This window comes from Carassius auratus, chromosome 10, assembly GCF_003368295.1.
Source record: "Carassius auratus strain Wakin chromosome 10, ASM336829v1, whole genome shotgun sequence".
Lineage (NCBI taxonomy): Eukaryota > Metazoa > Chordata > Actinopteri > Cypriniformes > Cyprinidae > Carassius > Carassius auratus.
In genome coordinates this window covers 21,276,293-21,294,018 of record NC_039252.1, presented here as the reverse complement: position 1 = coordinate 21,294,018, position 17,726 = coordinate 21,276,293, and the positions used below count along the sequence as shown (strand labels likewise).

The 17,726-nt window shown below is 38.0% G+C and overlaps 4 protein-coding genes across 8 annotated transcripts in view; 2 read left to right on the top strand and 2 right to left on the bottom strand.

Moving 5' to 3' along the window:
• Nucleotides 1-2,348, bottom strand: part of LOC113110283 (beta-adrenergic receptor kinase 2-like) — a 58,269-nt gene extending 55,921 nt beyond the window's left edge. The window contains exon 1 of the mRNA XM_026274383.1: nucleotides 221-2,348. Within this exon, the coding sequence (XP_026130168.1) occupies nucleotides 221-333 (113 nt within the window). The 5' untranslated portion in view covers nucleotides 334-2,348. The remainder of the gene's footprint in view (nucleotides 1-220) is intronic.
• A 1,282-nt stretch (nucleotides 2,349-3,630) lies between these two features.
• On the bottom strand, nucleotides 3,631-6,949 carry LOC113110315 (beta-crystallin A4-like). 2 transcript variants are annotated; one of them, XM_026274429.1, is made up of 6 exons: nucleotides 6,863-6,949; nucleotides 6,491-6,537; nucleotides 5,360-5,478; nucleotides 4,255-4,396; nucleotides 3,939-4,081; nucleotides 3,631-3,863 (listed from the first exon to the last, which is right to left on the bottom strand). In XM_026274429.1, exons 2-6 carry the CDS (start codon nucleotides 6,527-6,529, stop codon nucleotides 3,716-3,718), a joined length of 591 nt encoding a protein of 196 aa, XP_026130214.1. In that variant the 5' UTR covers nucleotides 6,530-6,537; nucleotides 6,863-6,949; the 3' UTR covers nucleotides 3,631-3,715. The 2 variants fall into 2 exon arrangements, with proteins under 2 accessions (XP_026130214.1, XP_026130213.1); XM_026274428.1 differs by having other exon boundaries at nucleotides 6,491-6,534; nucleotides 6,863-6,938.
• A 2,115-nt stretch (nucleotides 6,950-9,064) lies between these two features.
• On the top strand, nucleotides 9,065-11,482 carry LOC113110312 (beta-crystallin B1-like). Of its 2 annotated transcripts, none has more exons than XM_026274425.1 (6): nucleotides 9,065-9,178; nucleotides 9,416-9,562; nucleotides 10,171-10,289; nucleotides 10,694-10,826; nucleotides 10,905-11,047; nucleotides 11,130-11,482. In XM_026274425.1, the coding sequence occupies exons 2-6, from the start codon at nucleotides 9,437-9,439 to the stop codon at nucleotides 11,305-11,307; spliced, it is 699 nt and encodes a 232-aa protein (XP_026130210.1). In that variant the 5' UTR covers nucleotides 9,065-9,178; nucleotides 9,416-9,436; the 3' UTR covers nucleotides 11,308-11,482. The 2 variants fall into 2 exon arrangements, with proteins under 2 accessions (XP_026130210.1, XP_026130211.1); XM_026274426.1 differs by having other exon boundaries at nucleotides 9,135-9,190.
• A 752-nt stretch (nucleotides 11,483-12,234) lies between these two features.
• acads (acyl-CoA dehydrogenase short chain) lies at nucleotides 12,235-17,156 on the top strand. Of its 3 annotated transcripts, none has more exons than XM_026274396.1 (10): nucleotides 12,235-12,308; nucleotides 13,384-13,547; nucleotides 13,642-13,791; nucleotides 14,653-14,764; nucleotides 14,978-15,129; nucleotides 15,319-15,489; nucleotides 16,093-16,230; nucleotides 16,359-16,454; nucleotides 16,581-16,637; nucleotides 16,720-17,156. In XM_026274396.1, the coding sequence occupies exons 1-10, from the start codon at nucleotides 12,281-12,283 to the stop codon at nucleotides 16,870-16,872; spliced, it is 1,221 nt and encodes a 406-aa protein (XP_026130181.1). In that variant the 5' UTR covers nucleotides 12,235-12,280; the 3' UTR covers nucleotides 16,873-17,156. The 3 variants fall into 3 exon arrangements, with proteins under 3 accessions (XP_026130181.1, XP_026130183.1, XP_026130182.1); XM_026274398.1 differs by lacking the exon at nucleotides 12,235-12,308 and adding an exon at nucleotides 12,338-12,481; XM_026274397.1 differs by lacking the exon at nucleotides 12,235-12,308 and adding an exon at nucleotides 12,534-12,666.
• Nucleotides 17,157-17,726: the final 570 nt, after the last annotated feature.

Here is a 17,726-nt window from a genome sequence, read left to right as displayed (position 1 = left end):
CTTGTTTAACGTTACGTTACATGAGAGGCCGTTGCTTAGGATGGTGACAAGGAACACTTAAAATCGCTTGTTTAACACCAAATTACACGAATGTTCATTCAAAATGCAGTGTAAATTAATACCTCAATGTGCTGACATGTCAACCCACCGCTTCACAACTAAATATTAGGTTTACGGAATATGAATTAACGGTCTGACAGACTCGTATCGTTTACGTTACCTAGGTTCTGGAAGGATGATTTTCTTGCTCGCGCGGGCCGCTGGAGTAGATTTGCTCTTCTCCATCGCCATCAGGTAGCTGACATCGGCGAGAACCGCTTCGAGGTCCGCCATCTTCGAGCCCTCTGGTTCGAACCGAGTCGCTAACAGTACCAGGACCGGCAGTGAGGGGACGGTGGGCGGACTCAGCACGAGACGAGCGCGGGAGCTGTGGTGATGATTATGGTGGTGATGCGCGTGAGAGGCGCGAACATCGATCCCAGCCTCAGTTCTTTTATAATCTTTTTTTCCTCAAAAGTCTCTCAGAAATCAACCATCGCGGCTGAAAATAGACGAAGAAAAGCAGAAGGAAGAACAACAACAAAAAGTCCACCCGGAATAGAAGATCTATAGGTTGCTTATTTATGAAGCAACGTCACCCTCAAGTCCACTGGAGTTGCAGAAATGGCTTCTTGTTTCAGAGAGGAGAAATATACGTGCATGGCATCACCCCAAAGTCCAGAAATTTCCAAAACAATGATATTTCTAGATGGGTATAACGATAATATCGATTAATCGAACCCCCCATCCAGCACCCACCCCCCTTTGGGTGAGTTTAACGCCAACGACCCACCTGCCGGTGTAACTACCGTCAAAATAATGACATGCGAGTTAATTTCATTAAGCCACTGTCTGTGCAGATGAATGGAAATAACGGACTGGTTAACTACAAACGCATGCAAGCTGGCCAGTCAGTGTCACAAATGGATGATGCTCAATTCAAAACGTCGATGCGATCCCGTTAAAGCCAACAAGATATAGAACATAAGTCGTAAACGAGCGGATAAGACGATCTCCTTAAGGCATTCGAATAAAGCAAGCCAGCTCGCTGCAAAACTGACAAATCACCAATGCATGAAAATGGACGCCGATATTTCCCTGTTCAATCACATTAACCAGTTGACAGCACGTAAACAGACCACATAAAACAAGTGTAATGTGAATCCTCCTCTTCTTAAAAGGCGGAAAGATGGTGGAAATCTGAAGCCCAGTGGTTGGAGAAACATAAATAATGGCTATCGATGCGACACGGGCGGCTGGATTGTTTTCTGAATATCCAAAAAGCATTCAAGATCGAAAAAGCACATGCATTTGTGTGAATATCCTGGTAATATCACAAACAAATCCCCATTTTGTGGTTCGATGTTTGATATCTGTCACTCCTCTTTGCTGATCCAAGCTGGTCGTCTTGAATTTAGAAGCCCATCAAAGGGCCAAATTTAAACTGGATTAGTTTCGATGTGGCAAGTCCATTGCCTCGTGCAGTGCAATGCAGTTTCTCTCTTAAACTGGATTTGCTTGCTCGTCAATGCATTTATGTAATGAGAGGTGTGCTCTAAGCAGAAAACGACTGAGATATTGCTCCACTGTAACCTACAGAAGAGAGGGGGGCGCTAGAAAAGGAAATAAGCGAATGTGAACGAAATCCGAGTTTCCTTTTTCTAAAAAAAAAAAAAAAAAAGGTCGCGATGGTGCCACAAAACGTGGTCAGATGAAACTGCAAGACAGGAATATATATATAAAAACAAAGCTTTAGTTGTGATAAAAAAAACACACACAAAATAGAGTTCACCCTGAAATCTCTGCGCTAGATCTTGCGGAACTTCATATGCATGGCTTGTGCGTCTCAAACTCAAGCTTATATGAACGAAACTGAGTTTCGATTAAGAAAAACGACGTGGCTTTTAACCCCGACACGATTCGTTCAGGGGTTTAAAATGTCCTTTGGGTTTTTCGATGTTACTGCCGAGAGAAACCACTCTTTTGGTTCCCATCCGCGTTTGGGTCGCAGATCCAAGTCTTGATCTCTTCCGACATCGCTCAACAAAAACACTATATCCGTCCACATAAAACACTCCAGTCCGGTTCCGCTCGGTTCCTCCAGGAGAGAGTGCTTCTTGAGGATTCCCTGTGGTTAATCCAGATGGGAATAGACGACTATTTTCTTGTTTTAGTGCTTGTGTGTGAGTGAGCTGAGTCCCGCGGCGCGTCGTGAAGTGAAATTCAGGCTTTTCTGAGAGCTGCACTTCCTCCCAGCGGCCGAGTCGACGCAAAACCTGGACTGGAGCACTGGACTGGAGCACGTTAGGATGCGGAGCTGGACTGCAGTAAAGCAAAGTATTTGAGCTGTGTAGTCTTGAATTCCTTTTGATTTTATTCCGTTGTTCGAGTTGTTTTATTGCCCTTTTGTTATACTTCTTTAACTGGATTGATTTACGCAACACATGTTCTCTATTGAAATAAAAGCGGCTGACTATAAAAATGACTAAATGTAAATTAAAAAGCGTAAAAAAAGTACGTACTACGGCGAAGGCTGAGTTATGCATATTAAATAGATCTGGCTGACGTTGCTTAGTAACCTTCCTGAAGCGCCCAGTCACGTTATCTCATTAATATTCATAAGTCGAACCTTCCCCATAGAAGGATTTTTCATTCGCTGTCTGAATAGCGCCCACTCACCTTTCAGCAAATATGCTAGACGTACTGGGGTACGTCACTGTACGTAATTAATATTCATAACCTGTGGCGTATTCATAGTAGCGAAGTCTAGTGGCTGCGCCATGTTATCTAAATAAAAATCGTTGTGTAAGCAAGCGCATCTTTTATCAACAGTGCATCTACAAAAAAGCATAGTGCGTCTTTTGTTTGGGTTTCTCCTTGCTGTTCCTAGTCGTATGATTTAATCTGACAAACAATGATATTTTAACCCACTTCTAGGAACAAGTTAAGTCATGTAATGAACCGCTTTCGTTTATTCTCCATCGAGAATTATGATATTTTGTTTCTCGAGAAGCCTGATTATTTAATATTGCATGCCTTTCTTATTTATGATCATTTAGCTTGTAGGCTTATTGCTCTCTCTGGCGGAAAACTGGTGAAAGTGCATCTTATTTCCTTAAATTATAATTTTGTCATTATTTAGTACTCAACACCAGGTTGTTTCAAGCCTGTATGAGTTTCTTTCTTCTGTTGAACACAAAATAATATATTTTTAATGCTGGTAACCAAACAGTTGATGGTAGCCACTGACTTCCATAGAATGAATGAAAAAAAACTATAGAAGTCAATGGGTACCGTCAACTGTTTAGTTACCAAAATTTTTTAAAATACCTTTTTTTTTTGTTCAACAGAAGAAATAAACTCACATGTCCGACAGATGATGACAGAATTTAAATTTTGTGTCAACTATCCTTTTAAAAAAGAAATTTAATATAAATTCAAAGAATTTGTACTAAAAGGCACAGCATTTCGTATTTGTTTAATTTGTTTGAAAGTGTCCAAAATTCCTTAATGTTGCTGTGAGGTTTTAGTAAATGCACTCTTTTTTCTTTTCTTTTTCTTTTTGGACACAGATTTATAACAGGAGGTCAGTGAGGTTTAAGAAAGACAGTTTATTTTGCATCGGGCAGAAAGGGGCATGAGAGTTTTTGCAAGAAGAGGGGCGAGGAGAAATCCGTTACTGCTGGATACGGCGGATGGACTGGATCTGAGGGGTCTGGCAGTGGGAGCCAAACTCCTTGTAGTATTTGTACTCCCCACAGTGGCGGTCACACTCCATGATGTACTGGTACCCACGGTAACCAGGGAACTGGTAGCACACGAACCTGTCGCGTGCGGATCGAAAAACAGTCAGCGGTGAACGAAAATGTGAAAGGAAAAATGACACAACAGATACTCACGCTCCGGACTGAACACGCATAGAGCCCACTTCATTGTTGCACCATCCCATAGCCTGAAGAGAGGGGTAGTCGTCACTGAGCTCTCCCTTGCGGCCCAGGTAGTTCTCCCTCTCATAGATGGTCATTCTGCACTCCCTGTGGTTCTGGGAGGAATCATATTAAACATAATGTCAGCCAATGAGCATTTTTTTCCAATGCAAACCAAAAAATGGTCATTATAATATGAATTGCAAATCAAAACCAGTGCAAAATGAGGTCAGATAAGGCAGGTTGAGTCAGTGATGTGTGATGTGGTTTTAAAGCTTTGTTAACTTACAGCGCAGGAAATGGGTCTAAAGGAGGTCATTCTCTCGATGTGGTAAGCATTGCTTCCTCCAAAAGCATCGCACTGAGGGTACTCACCACGCTCCAGCACAAACTGGTGACCCTGGTAATTACCGTGCTCGTAGCCCACCCACCTGAAGAAAAACACGGGTTAAACCTCGGCTTGTGTGCCACCCTGTTTTTGCTCTCAACTACTAAAACTATCTATTTAGTGAATTAAAATAAAGCTGAAGTTAAATATAAATATTAGATGAAAAAACTTGGCCTAGGCAACTAAATGAAATAAAATAAGGACTGAAATGATAAAAAATATAATAAAAAAAAAAGACAGCACATAACAAAATTAATTAGACTTGAGCTAAAATTAAAATGAAAACAGGATTGAAAGTGAATGCAAAATATTATATACATAAAATACACTGAAAGAACTTGGTGTTGAATTTCACTCAGAAATTTCACAAATAATTACAAAATAACATGAAATTTAGCAGTAGAGTATGAATCACATATGATTTACTTTGAAACAATTTTCATTCAGACATTTGTAGAACATTTCCCAAGTAATCACACATCAGACACAGTTAAACTTCAAGATTGAAGCAGAAAAACTGAAATAGTATTTTCTTAAAGAAAATACTCAAAATAATGTTATATTAACACCACTGAAAAATCATCTTTTACTAAAACAACACTGTGGCATCAGTGTTCATCGTGGATAAATGCATGAACGTTTCAGATCAGACAGTCCTTGTACATCAAAACATATTCTGAAGTCACCTGCCTGATCAAATTAAGGTTACATAAATAAAATGCCACATGGAATAAGGACATGCCCCTGCTCACCAAGAATCAGGAATACTATTGCTCATACTTAGTGATTTTAATAAACTATTACCCCCAACTTCACTTAACCAGCTCTGTTAGTGATACCATTGTGATATATGCTGCTTTTGGCCTTATAGAGCATGTTTTTTATGTGAGTGTGGGTCAGATCTTGTTTTTTTTTCTGATATGGAGTCTCAGCTACTGGAGATAATTGGCACAAACCTCAGGAATTATGTCAACGATCAGACAAAGAGTTTGGAGAAAACACTCACGCTCCGCTCTCCACTCTCAATGAGCGCACGCTCTCGAAACCGAACTCCATGACGTTGCAGCACTCGGAGGTGAACTCATGGTGACGACCCTGGAAACACTCCTCGTCGTACACGATGATCTGGAAGACAGAGGTTGGGCACTTTTAAAGATTTCAAGGGCACAGTTAAAGACTTGCATGTTGGGGAAAAGCCCAAATGGCATGTGAAGCACTATAAAAGCAGGAGTTACTCAACACCAGAGGATACATTGGAAGACTTCTACTATTAAATCATAGTTTTCAGACTTAATGTAAGATTTCTTGGAAAACAACAGCTTGTGATGTTTGGAGATCTTGATGCATGTAAATTTCATTGGAAAGAACACAATTATTTAAACATGAAATTAGAAAAATGGAAATATCTTTTTCTTGTATACTTTACTTTTTGCATGCATATTTGTTCGATTTATGAGTAAACATTTTTTAAACATTTTTACTCAGAAATTGCTAGTAAACGTCACAATTACAAAGAAATGATGAGTGATTAATGTGAAACTTTGGAGGAGAGAAAATGAAATAGTATTTTCTTGTAAAACTTCAGTAATCGTTGTTTGATTTACAACTTTGAAAAAAAAAATCTAGGAAATTTCACAAATAAATACAAAGAAATGGCAAGTGAAACACTGAATTAATGTCATATTTAAAAGCAGAAACACTCAAAACATTTTCCTGTAATATCTATTTCAATAATTTTGTTATAACTGTGTGATTTATAATTCACTTGACTCATAAATGACAATTTTCACTCATAAATTTCAAGTGAATTTCCCAATTGCAAAGAAATCGTAAGTAACATTAAATCAAACGTGACATTTTTATGCAGAAAATATAAAATGCAATTATTGTAAAAAAAAAATTTTTTATAGATACTAAAACAATAAAAATATAATACACTAAAATGGTGCACATTAATTTTCATTCAGAAATTGATAGTAAATTTCACAAACAATTACAAATGAATGAGAAGTAACACACTGAATTAACTTACATTTCTGAGTAAAAAATAACCTGAAATAGCATTTTCTTTTAAAATAATCAATAATTTTTTCTTTCTCATTACAATTTTCAGAATTTTTTTTTTTTTACAGCATACCTTCCAGTGGCCAGAGAACTTGGTGCAATGGTGAGTCATCTTGTCTGCTTGAAAACAAAGAGCAAGTCGATATAAACAGTTCAAAGTTCCAGATTAACAGAATTAGTCACTAAAAAATAATAGTGATGACAAATCAACATCCCATACATCTCTCACACACACGAAACACCACAAGCATGGATGCATATCTGAATTAGACTAAGTGAGGATTACATCAGCACGGTCTGACTATGTGCTCTGTTTTTGACTCATTCTCAACTTATCGGACCGAACAGGAAGGCCTCTCTAAAAGAAGCCGAGGCCTGTGGAGGTTTAGACATATGAGGGAGGTGGGGGGGACAGACAACGGGCCCGTAGCGGAGAAGAACTCACCTCGCTTCGATGCCCTTGGGACGTCCTGATGTGAGAGTGAAAGCTGGGCATGTGCATGTACCCTTTTAAAGCCTCCCCTGGCAAAGGGCCCAATAAAAGCCCCGGCTCAGCAGTGAGGGAGGGGCCTGTCATTGTCCAGGTGACAAAGGAGGGGTTAAACCTATACAGCTGGAGAAGTGCAAACACCACACTATCCCTGCCTGGATCCAGGCCTGGACGCTCGGACCTGGACACACGCGAGTCACAAGCACATACGTGTTAAGGGCCGGCGCAGATCTGAGACGGTGCATGTGCAGGGGGAGATGTGCTGGTCTTGGACACGTTCCATATATGACGCTCTTGTTTTGGTTCAGTGAATGCATTGAAAATAATGATTGACAGCAGGGGAGGTCTACAGTGATGCTGTGAAGATGTCATACACAGTAAATAACATAATAAAAGATACTACATTATTCAGATGTATTAGGATTTACACAATGATATATTTAGCTTTCGTACAATACTATACCGTTTTAAAATGTGCCTTGTTTGTGGCCCAGGATAATTATGTAAATCAAACTGTTAGATAACCTTTAAATATGTTGAGGAAAATAATTTATCTTGGTCATGTTTTTTTTTATAGTTTGGAGATATGAAAACAAAAAGTGAAAAAGACTATTAAACAAACGATATAGATATTTTTAAATTAAACATTTATTTATCATCTTCTTCTTATATTATATTGTTTTATTTTATTGTTAAATGTATCTTTTTTCTTTTTTTAACCTCTATGACCTAAATTAGTTACTGGAAGTATCACCTGTCATTTTAAATAATGTTAATGTGAAATGTAAATGTAATATAAGTCTAATGCATTTTACAAAAGCTTTGCATGTTTTTATGTTTTTGAAATAAGTCTTTTATGCTCATCAATATGTGGTCAAAAAATACAGTAAAAACTGTAATATTGTGAAATATTTAAATATATTTGAAAATGTAATTTAATCCTGTGATGTGCAGCTGAATTTTCAGCATCATTACTCCAGTCTTCAGTGTCACATGATCCTTCAGAAATCATTGTAATAAGATTTCATTGATTATTATTGTAATAATACTGAAAACTGCTGTGCTGCTCTATATAAAAAAACAAAAAAACTTTTGACTGTGACGAAACAACTTTAATAATAAGAAAAAGAATACATTTAATTTGTATAGCAAATTTCAAACATAAAATGCAAGCAAAAGTCAGAATATAAAAACATTTATTATATAACAGTTAGATGAAAACTTTAAGGCTTATTAAGGTTTGCACACTGCTCTTTTTCTATCACTGTGCTTTCAAAGGTTATTGCTAATCAGTGAGTCAGAGTAAGGAGAGGCTCTCTGAAGAATCATTGCAGTTGTTACAGAGCTATTGCAGCAGACATTTGAGAAGATTGTAGTCATATATTTCATAGCGCATGTTCAAAGAGTGCCTCTGAGACTCTGTGCAGCTCCATGTGGGATCTTTCTGTTGCATAGCAAGCTCATTCTGTGTCTGCCATCTCTCATACCAAGACACAAACACCACCTAAAAGATGCCACTGAAAATGTAATATTAGGCCTAAAAATCATGAGAATGTGAATGACTGGGATCAAACCATTAATAGATTTCAGACACGGATTTTAATATGGCCAACACTGTGTAGCAATAATAATAATGAACACAGTATTTAAAATGTATAAAAACATTTCTCATGGCCAATAGTAATAATAATGCACTATGTTAAAATAAAGATTCATATATAAACATCACAAACTCTCTAGTATTTACTACTACTACTACTACTACTACTAATAATAATGCATTAAACCTAAAAAACATAAAATATATTTAAAAAACTATATATAAATTAATTTGATGAAAATAACAATTGCACACAAAATATATATATTTTAATGCATTTGAAATCAGATTGTAACTCAGAGTGCAAACATCACAGCGTGTGGTTCTTGTGAAACATTAGCACATTAGAGAGCAAAGTCGAGTGGATTAGACTCATGTGACCCCTGACCCCTGTCCGTATGTAGCCTATAGCATATAGAGCACTGGCTAAGAGGGAAAGTGGCATTGTCAGGGTTTTTCATTGAGAGTAAAATGCTTACGGGCGCTGTGGCGAGAGCCTTCTGGGCTATGCGATGACCCTGCAGCTTTGGCACAGGCAAAGTCTGATGACGACGTGTTTCTATTGTACCCCGAGCGCCTCTGTACTCCCCTTGCCAGGGTATAAAAGTTAGAGCACTGGTCAGAGGGGGCCAGCACGAGCCAGCCATCCCAGCACAGCTGTACTCAAGCAGGTAAGAGCCCAGGTAAAACGAATTCAGCTAAAGCTGAGTCCCTTCACCATCTCACAGATCTAGCAGGAGCAATTGCCCTGGATTCACTGGGGTTTCCGGGAAATGTGAAGCCCAAAGTGTACTATCCCTAACATTCAACCCCTGTCCCATAACACCAGTCCCACATGGATGTTTTGGAGTATACGCTCCAGTTTCAAGCCTCATGACATTTTCCCACCCTTTGCTCTTTTCTCACAGACGTTCTTGAACCCCTTCATCATGTCTCAGACCGCCAAGTCCACCACCAACCAGGGCACTGACGCCAAGGACAAGGGAGCTCCCGCCCCTGCCGCCACCAGCAAGGCTTCCAAGACCGGAGACCCCGGATTCATGGGTAACTACAAGGTAAGAACTGGGTTCAACTGGGTTTAGAGGTCAGATTTTGCGAGACACACCACTTACAAACATTGTGATTAGCCTGAAACATACCCTTTTAAAAGTAAAGTATCTTTATTGGAATCTATGGTTCACAAAGAACTTGAAAATCCATTGCTTTTTAAAGAACAGTTTTTTGAAGAATCCAAATGATTCTTCAATAAATAAAGAAAATTTAAAATTAGTTGTTTTCGACTTCCTTGAAGAACGCTTAACATCTATAGAACCTCCATTACACAAAAAGCTCTTTATAGTACAAAAATATCCTGTAGATAGTTTAAAAAATACTTCACACTAAGAAAATTTGTTATTTTAAGAACTGTTCTCTAAAAAGGTTCAGAAGAACTTCATTGGCTTCTATAGTTCCACAAAGAGCCTTCAACATCCATTGAAACTTCCACTGTATATAACAGAAAAAGTTATTTTAATGGTTTTAAAAAAGTTCTCTGGGGAGCCCAAAATGGTTCTTCACTGGCATCGCTGCAGATTTGTTTAAGAGTATCCACAAAATCAGGATAAACTGTAGAATTAAGAAAGTAATTTGGAGACCTGCTCATGCTCTACTTCTTCTCCTGCAGATCTTCCTGTTCGACCAGGAGAACTTCCAGGGCAGGATGATGGAGGTCCAGAATGAGTGCATGAACGTCTGTGAACGTGGAATGGACAGAGTCCGCAGTATCATTGTTGAGTGCGGCCCGTAAGTCATGGATATTTTCTAATGTGGATGGGAAAAACATAGAGGCTTTTTGTTAAATCATTGAGATACTTTTAGAGTTTATATCAGTGTTTTGACTTCCTGTGTTAAACTTTTAGCAAGTATTTTGTTTTGTGTTTTTGTCAGTTTTTATTATTATTAAAAAAATATGCCTATATAGTATTTACTCTTTTAGTTAATTATTTTAGTACATTAAGTTAAACTAAATGAAATACTTTTTCTAATATGTGAAAATGTATTTTCACGTTTTCATTTTCAGTCTTTGTAACTATAACTCTGATCTATGTCTAGTTGGTACCATCCTTTTCCCTCCATACTCATGCTGTCATCCCTCCTTCCCTCTTTTTTTTCTGGTACACATCTGTCCGTGTTGTCCATGTCTTCAGCTTCGTTGCCTTCGAGCAGACTAACTTCCGTGGCGAGATGTTCATCCTGGAGAAGGGCGAGTATCCTCGCTGGGACACCTGGTCAAACAGCTACCGCAGTGATTGTCTCATGTCCCTCAGACCCATCCGCATGGTAGGACACTGGGAGAGCATCGCAACTTCTCATTATTGTATTCAAATGCATGTTGCTAATTGGTCCAAATGCCTACAGGACCCCATGGAGCACAAGATCTGCCTGTACGAGCATTGTGACTTCCAGGGCAACAAGATGGAGATCCAGGAGGATGACGTGCCAACTCTGTGGGCGCATGGCTTCTGTGACAGAGTGGGCAGCGTGAGGGTTCCCGGTGGAGCGTGAGTACCAAATCATAACTTCAGTTAACGGTTAAGAGCAATACTACCCCATGGCTTACACACTCTGTTTCTCTTTTTGAAGTTGGGTGGGATACCAGTACCCCGGCTACAGAGGCTACCAGTATCTGTTTGAGTGCGGCGAGTACAGACACTACAACGAGTTTTGTGCCTTCCAGCCTCAGATTCAGTCCATGCGCCGTGTGAGGGACATGCAGTTCCACAAGCACGGCTGCTTCAATCTGACCACCGCTAAACAGTGAACTCATCCCGCTGCGGTCCTGTAGCATAACGACTAGCCTTCTCATGGCACTTTTTATCCCCATACCTCCCCCTTTTCTCTGACACCCCAGAAGAATAGATTCATTTAAATTGTCCCAGACATCTAACTGACTTTTTATGATGCCAATAATAAACATGTTTTGGAAAAACAAAAAACGCTTGTCATTTTTTCTCTTGTCATTTAAAGGACTAAAATACATAAATATAGGCTACAATACAAATACACAATTCAGACACACACAAAAAATAAAAATTTACCAGGGAAAATTTTTTATATTTAAAATATCTTCATTTTGCTAATAGAGCTATTTGGTTTTAACAAAATTCTCATTGGAAACACATTCCATAATTTGAACATAATGTGTATCATTTGGTTAATTATGTGTTTTAAATATAGCAATTAAATATAAATCTTTTCTTTATAAACATTTATCATAAATGTCAATTTCATTTGAATTTTTATAATACAATATGTATTTATACATTTATATGTAAATAATCTATTTCTAATATCTGTAAGCCTGTTATTTATCCTATTATGCATTATATATGCTTTTATTAAAATGTATTTTATGCTATAATTTCATTGCTTTATTATAATAAAGAATGAAGCCTTAATTTACTTTACATTTCGACAAACATGGATTAATAATTTATTTTAAATTCAAATAAATAAGTTACAATTTAATGTATGTAAAACAATTACTCATCAGATTATGGATTACTATATATACAGTTTCTGTACTGTAATTTTTTTAATCATAAAAAAGAGTGAGACGTTAATTTACATAGACATTTAAAAATAAATATTAAACAATTTAATAAGACAAAATTAAAATGTATATTTAAATTTAAACTCTAATGAAATAAAACGTCTCCGTTACGTCATGATCACATGACCTGACCGGTCACACACCGCTTCCTGTTTGCGAAAGCAGATACATAAGAGCCAAGATGGCGGCGCTTTTCAAAGCACGAAGAGGTCAGAGATAGAAATGTTTCTGAGTTTTACTGTATGTTTACAGCAGTGTAACTCGCAGCTCACGAGCGACTCTATGCGCATGTAATATGCAGCTGGATGCATTTGCAGATAGTTTATTAAGGAACCCAATCTTTAACCAATCTTCATTTGCACGACCGTCTAAATCTTTTTTGGTAATTGAATAAATTTGACCGTAGAACAGCTTAATCGTTTCCTTTCTATGACGTTGTTTCGGTTAGGTCAAAAGTTAAGGCCATTAATAAACTAGTAAATAAATATAGAATAAGAATAATCACCTGCTTAGTTTATCTGATTAAAATTCACTTGAAATGGATTCTCCATGACTAGGCTCTAACACGTATGTAATCTGAAATATTAGTTTGCTGTGTTTGTGTTGTTTTTGGATGTTTTTTGTCATATGTGGGGTTGGTTAATCTTTACCCTGATAGCTGACATTGTTTCATTCAAAACAAATGTCACTCAGTCACTAACTACTGGTTTCTTAAAGAAATGCACGCGTTATGCATTTAGAGTTAGTTTAACTCATTATATATAATACATAAGCATAAATCTACAATTCTAATGCATTTTTCTCATTATTGCTATTTTGGATAGTGTGAAAGCGCACAATGACCTTTTACCTACTTTTACTCTGCAGCTTCTGCGCATGCGCAGGCTATACTAACACATCAATGCTACTAGTCAAATGTGTGTGTGTGTGTGTGTATATATATATATATATATATATATATATATATATATATATATGTGTGTGTGTGTGTGTGTGTGTGTGTCGTTTTTTGTACATTAGCCATGGAAGTTTCTTGATTTTCTTTTTTAATTTACTATGCAAATGGTGTAATATTCAAATATTTTCTACTGATTAGATTATGATTTAGTGTTGCAGTTTATGCATAATTTATTGCCATGGACCTATGATTTCACTTGCTTTATCGTTAACCGTTAATCGTTTTTGCTGGATCACATTTATGTTGCTGTTTCATTATATCATGATTAATTTAGCAAATCTCTACAGTACATATGTTACTATCATCTTCTTTCCTGTATTTATCAGCTCTGGGCATGGTGGTAGGGCATGGTGTTCGCTGTTTGAGCCAGCTAGCGGAGCTGCCAGAGTTGCACCAGATGATGAGGCAGACATGTAGGGACTATGCTCAAAAAGAACTTGCGCCAATCGCTGCTCAGCTGGACAAAGATCACAAGTTCCCAGCCAAGCAGGTAAAAGGAGCTTGAGTCATGGAGCTCCACAGTATTGACTGTCTTTCGTTTAGAGCACACGAGGATGATTGCGGTTGGTTTTCGGATGGTGTAGGTAAAAGAGCTGGGAGCGATGGGTGTCATGGCTGTAGAGGTACCAGAGAGTCTGGGTGGAGCTGGGATGGATTATCTGGCATACTGTCTGGCCGTGGAAGAGCTCAGCAGAGGATGTGCTTCGACCGGAGTCATCGTCAGTGTGAATAATGTGAGTCGTGAGTCAGGGAATTCTGCAGTGCACATTTAACTCTTCAATCTGTATTTGAATATATATGGTTGAACAATGAATTTATGCAGTGCCTGAATAACTGAAGCAAATTTATAGTAAAATATATATTTTTTAAATATATAATGGCACTGCATAAAATCATTGTTTCAAATGTGCATGTTTTTTTTTTTTATATATATATACATTTTGCTAAATATACAATTCCAATCTTCCAATCCTACACCATGGATTTGATAAAATTATATACAAAAAAATTAGTTTTGAGACATGATTTTATATATATATATATATATATATATATATATATATATATATATATATATATATATATATATATATATATAACTATTGCTCATACTTAACAGATTACTGAACTGTATCTCCACATAAAGTCCACATGAAATCAAAATTGACTTTATTTACATTACTAGCGCGCATTGCTAGTCTTGATGTAAACAATTAATCCGTGCAAGTTAACCTGCTGAAAAAAAATCTTTTATCAAAAAAATCTTTAATCAAAATCTGGACATGTACTTCCGCTCTGGAATGACATTTCTTTTCTGATGAGGTCAGCTTGACGGCTTGGGCAGAATATCCTTAAACACACCCCTCCGAGTCCGACCGCTATATATCAATGAGTGAGCGACAGAGAGGAGGAGCACAAACATAAAACCGTGCCCTCTAGTCAATATTCCGTTTCAGATAGAAAAACGTCACTACACTGAAATCAAGTCGGCAGCAACTTCCGGTTCATGTGGACTTTAAGTATCAAACCCTGCCCTTTTCATTATCATTTAGCTGAGATTTAATTCTGCATGCGATGTAATTGCTGTGTTTTAGTCACTGTACCTGGGTCCAATTCTGAAGTTTGGCACAGAAGAACAGAAAAAGCAGTGGATTACTCCCTTCACCACGGGGGATAAAGTTGGCTGTTTTGCTTTGAGTGAGCCAGGTAAACACAGCTGCAGTTGTCTGCTTTATAAACACAGGTGCACTCATACTCCTTCACACAACAACCAGTTGTGGATTATTGAGATGATTTCATTTATACTCTACATCTATAGATCCATAGAGTTGCCCTTTTTACGCTAACATCAGTGAGGGCTTGTTTTCATCTTAGTGTGGTATGAAAGGTTGTGCTGAACAGATGTTTTTGGCTATAAAGGAAACGGCAGCGATGCAGGTGCGGCGTCGACACTGGCACAGCAGGAGGGAGACGAGTGGGTTCTGAACGGAACTAAAGCCTGGATAACCAACTGCTGGGATGCTTCCGCCACCGTCGTTTTCGCCACAACAGACAAGAGCTTAAAACACAAGGTTCATGCGCCACAGATGAACTGATTGTGAAAGCGAATGATTATACAGAGAATTTTTTTTTTATGTTCATAAAAATGTAAAGAGCTGAAATAGTTTTGATTTGGTGTATTCATAGGGTGAACTGGGAGCATGATTTATTTGCTTGTATAATTATTTATTCAATATATTTGTTATTTTATTTTACTTCAGGGAATTAGTGCCTTCCTAGTGCCGATGCCTCATCCAGGATTGTCTTTAGGGAAGAAAGAAGACAAGCTGGGAATTCGAGCTTCATCGACTGCAAATATCATTCTGGAAGACTGCCGCATCCCACTCGGGAACATGCTGGGAGAGCGCGGAATGGGCTTTAAGATTGCAATGGTATGGCTGAATGTGATTTTTTTGACTGTACTACTGTACCAAAGCATAAAAATTGTTATTCTACTTTGAAATGTGCGTTTCGTGTTGGAATCGCTGTTTTTGTTTTGGTCTGTGTAATTCCACACACTGACAGTTTACCTACTTTTTTTGCACCTCCGGGTTGCCAGTTGGTGAAAAACACAGCTGTAGGGCAACCACTGAATCAAACAAATTAACTGGGACAGACAATCCAAACTCTTCCTGATATGAAATGCCTAGGAATCCATCTAAAAACCCCTATGTCCAGAAGCATATCAAAATGCAGATAAATCAGCTCATCAATTTACAGTGTAAGGATCATCACCGTTTATTGTCAATTGCGCATGTCCCTGTTGCGTGTCCTCAACCTGGCAACCGGTGTGATTGCGGAGACTTAGGAGGAAGGATTAGGACGCGGGAGAAACAACTCTCTTCAATGTTGTGAATTTGGAACGCAGTACCATTTCAACCTTTGTCAGTTAGTGTAAATAAAACCATTTCATTTTAGTCAAGTTATAAAACTAACGCTCTTTCACATTTGCTTTGATTGGACGGGATCTAATACAGCTGTTTTCCATCCCACAGCAAACTCTGGACAGCGGGCGGCTTGGTATCGCAGCACAGGCTCTTGGTATCGCTCAGGCGGCGCTGGACTGTGCGGCTGATTACGCTCATAAAAGAACAGCTTTCGGCGCTCCCATTGGGAAACTGCAGGCCATACAGGTGAGATAACTCACCACAAACACTCCCTGTGTGACATCCAGAGGGAAAGTGGAAAGCTTTAGTGTTTTCATCGTTCATCTGGGATGATTCAGCTGCTGACGTTTTTCTATAAATAACATCTCTTCCAGTTTAAACTGGCAGACATGGCCTTGGCCACAGAGAGCGCTCGACTGCTCACCTGGAGAGCTGCAATGCTGAGAGACGCAAAGAAACCTTTCACTAAGGCTAGTCTGTTTTCTCATTACTAACTATTGTGAAGGTTATGGCAAATGTGCCAATGGTTTGTTTAAACTTGGGGTTAGTAGGTCAATGAATATGATGAAAAACGTGTATGTTTGTTTGTACTCCAGGAAGCTGCTATGGCTAAACTGGCTGCGTCTGAGGCTGCTACGTTTGTCTCCCACCAGGTGATCATCAAATAGATTTTTATTTCTAAACCTATCATACCGTGTCGATGCACTAACATGAGTATTTTGTTGAAATGTGAAGGCCATCCAGGTGCTGGGCGGGATGGGTTACGTCACAGACATGCCTGCTGAGAGACACTACCGTGACGCCCGCATCACAGAGATCTATGAAGGCACCAGCGAGATCCAGAGATTAGTCATCGCTAACAACATTCTCAAAGAATATCAGCAGTAGGAGAGCTGATGTTCACATCTGTGCCTGGATTGGCTGATCGGGTCAGTCACAGATCTCAGGACTGTGTTACTGTGACTGGTCACTGAAGATGTATTAATGTTGCTGTATCACATATTGAGTGACTGCCACAAGAGTGCAGTAGAGAGTCTGCATCATTTGCCTTTGTATCAGACTGTAAGGACTAATCTTCACTGGGAATTTAAATGCATATCTGATTGTACCATAATAAATTGTATTTATTTGATATGCATTTTGAAATAAATAATGATCACATTTTAATACTACTATTTGTTTAAAGTTGGTTTATTGTAACACCTTATTGTAATTCTAAGATCCCTCTCATGATACAATTTGGTTTTTTATTATGGCTTAAGGGAAATGGTTTGTGGGGCAAAGTTTGAGGGTTTTAAAACCGCTAGCATGCATTGGTACATGTTGCAGTTGTTGTTTTTTTGGCCAACTTAAATAATACAATGCTGAAATCATGAACAGTTTTCAGTGGGCTCCAAACGTCTTGAGATCACTACTTAATAATAAAAAAGTGCATTATCAAAAGAAAAGTCTCAAGTTTGATTAGTGACCTACAAAAGTTCAGAATATATTATTATAATATATAATATATGTATTTTAGAATATACATTATTTATTTTACAGACTTTGCTTTATGTTTACAAATCGTCAAATAAAAAAAGTGCATATTTAATATGAATATTTCTTTCTTTCATATTTGCATATTTCATTTCAGAAATTAAAATAACTTTAAAGAATCCTATTAAAGAGCCCTGTTTATTTAACGTATGCATTAGTTGGCGTGTGTGCTGTTTGTAAGCTCATGGGGAAATGAGTGCTTGACC

Bases quoted from the DNA above. Each gene is read 5' to 3' on its own strand.
- LOC113110315 (XM_026274429.1), bottom strand. From the start codon at position 6,529: ATGACTCACCATTGCACCAAGTTCTCTGGCCACTGGAAG. The intron at 4,397-5,359 runs GTGAGTGTTTTC...GTTTTTCTTCAG, and splicing joins TTGAGAGTGGAGAGCGGAGC to GTGGGTGGGCTACGAGCACG. The intron at 4,082-4,254 runs GTAAGTTAACAA...GATTCCTCCCAG, and splicing joins TTAGACCCATTTCCTGCGCT to AACCACAGGGAGTGCAGAAT.
- LOC113110312 (XM_026274425.1), top strand. From the start codon at position 9,437: ATGTCTCAGACCGCCAAGTCCACCACCAACCAGGGCACTGACGCCAAG. The intron at 10,827-10,904 runs GTAGGACACTGG...AAATGCCTACAG, and splicing joins CCCTCAGACCCATCCGCATG to GACCCCATGGAGCACAAGAT. The intron at 11,048-11,129 runs GTGAGTACCAAA...CTCTTTTTGAAG, and splicing joins GTGAGGGTTCCCGGTGGAGC to TTGGGTGGGATACCAGTACC.
- acads (XM_026274396.1), top strand. From the start codon at position 12,281: ATGGCGGCGCTTTTCAAAGCACGAAGAG. The intron at 15,490-16,092 runs GTATGGCTGAAT...TCCATCCCACAG, and splicing joins TGGGCTTTAAGATTGCAATG to CAAACTCTGGACAGCGGGCG. The intron at 16,455-16,580 runs GCTAGTCTGTTT...TTTGTACTCCAG, and splicing joins CAAAGAAACCTTTCACTAAG to GAAGCTGCTATGGCTAAACT.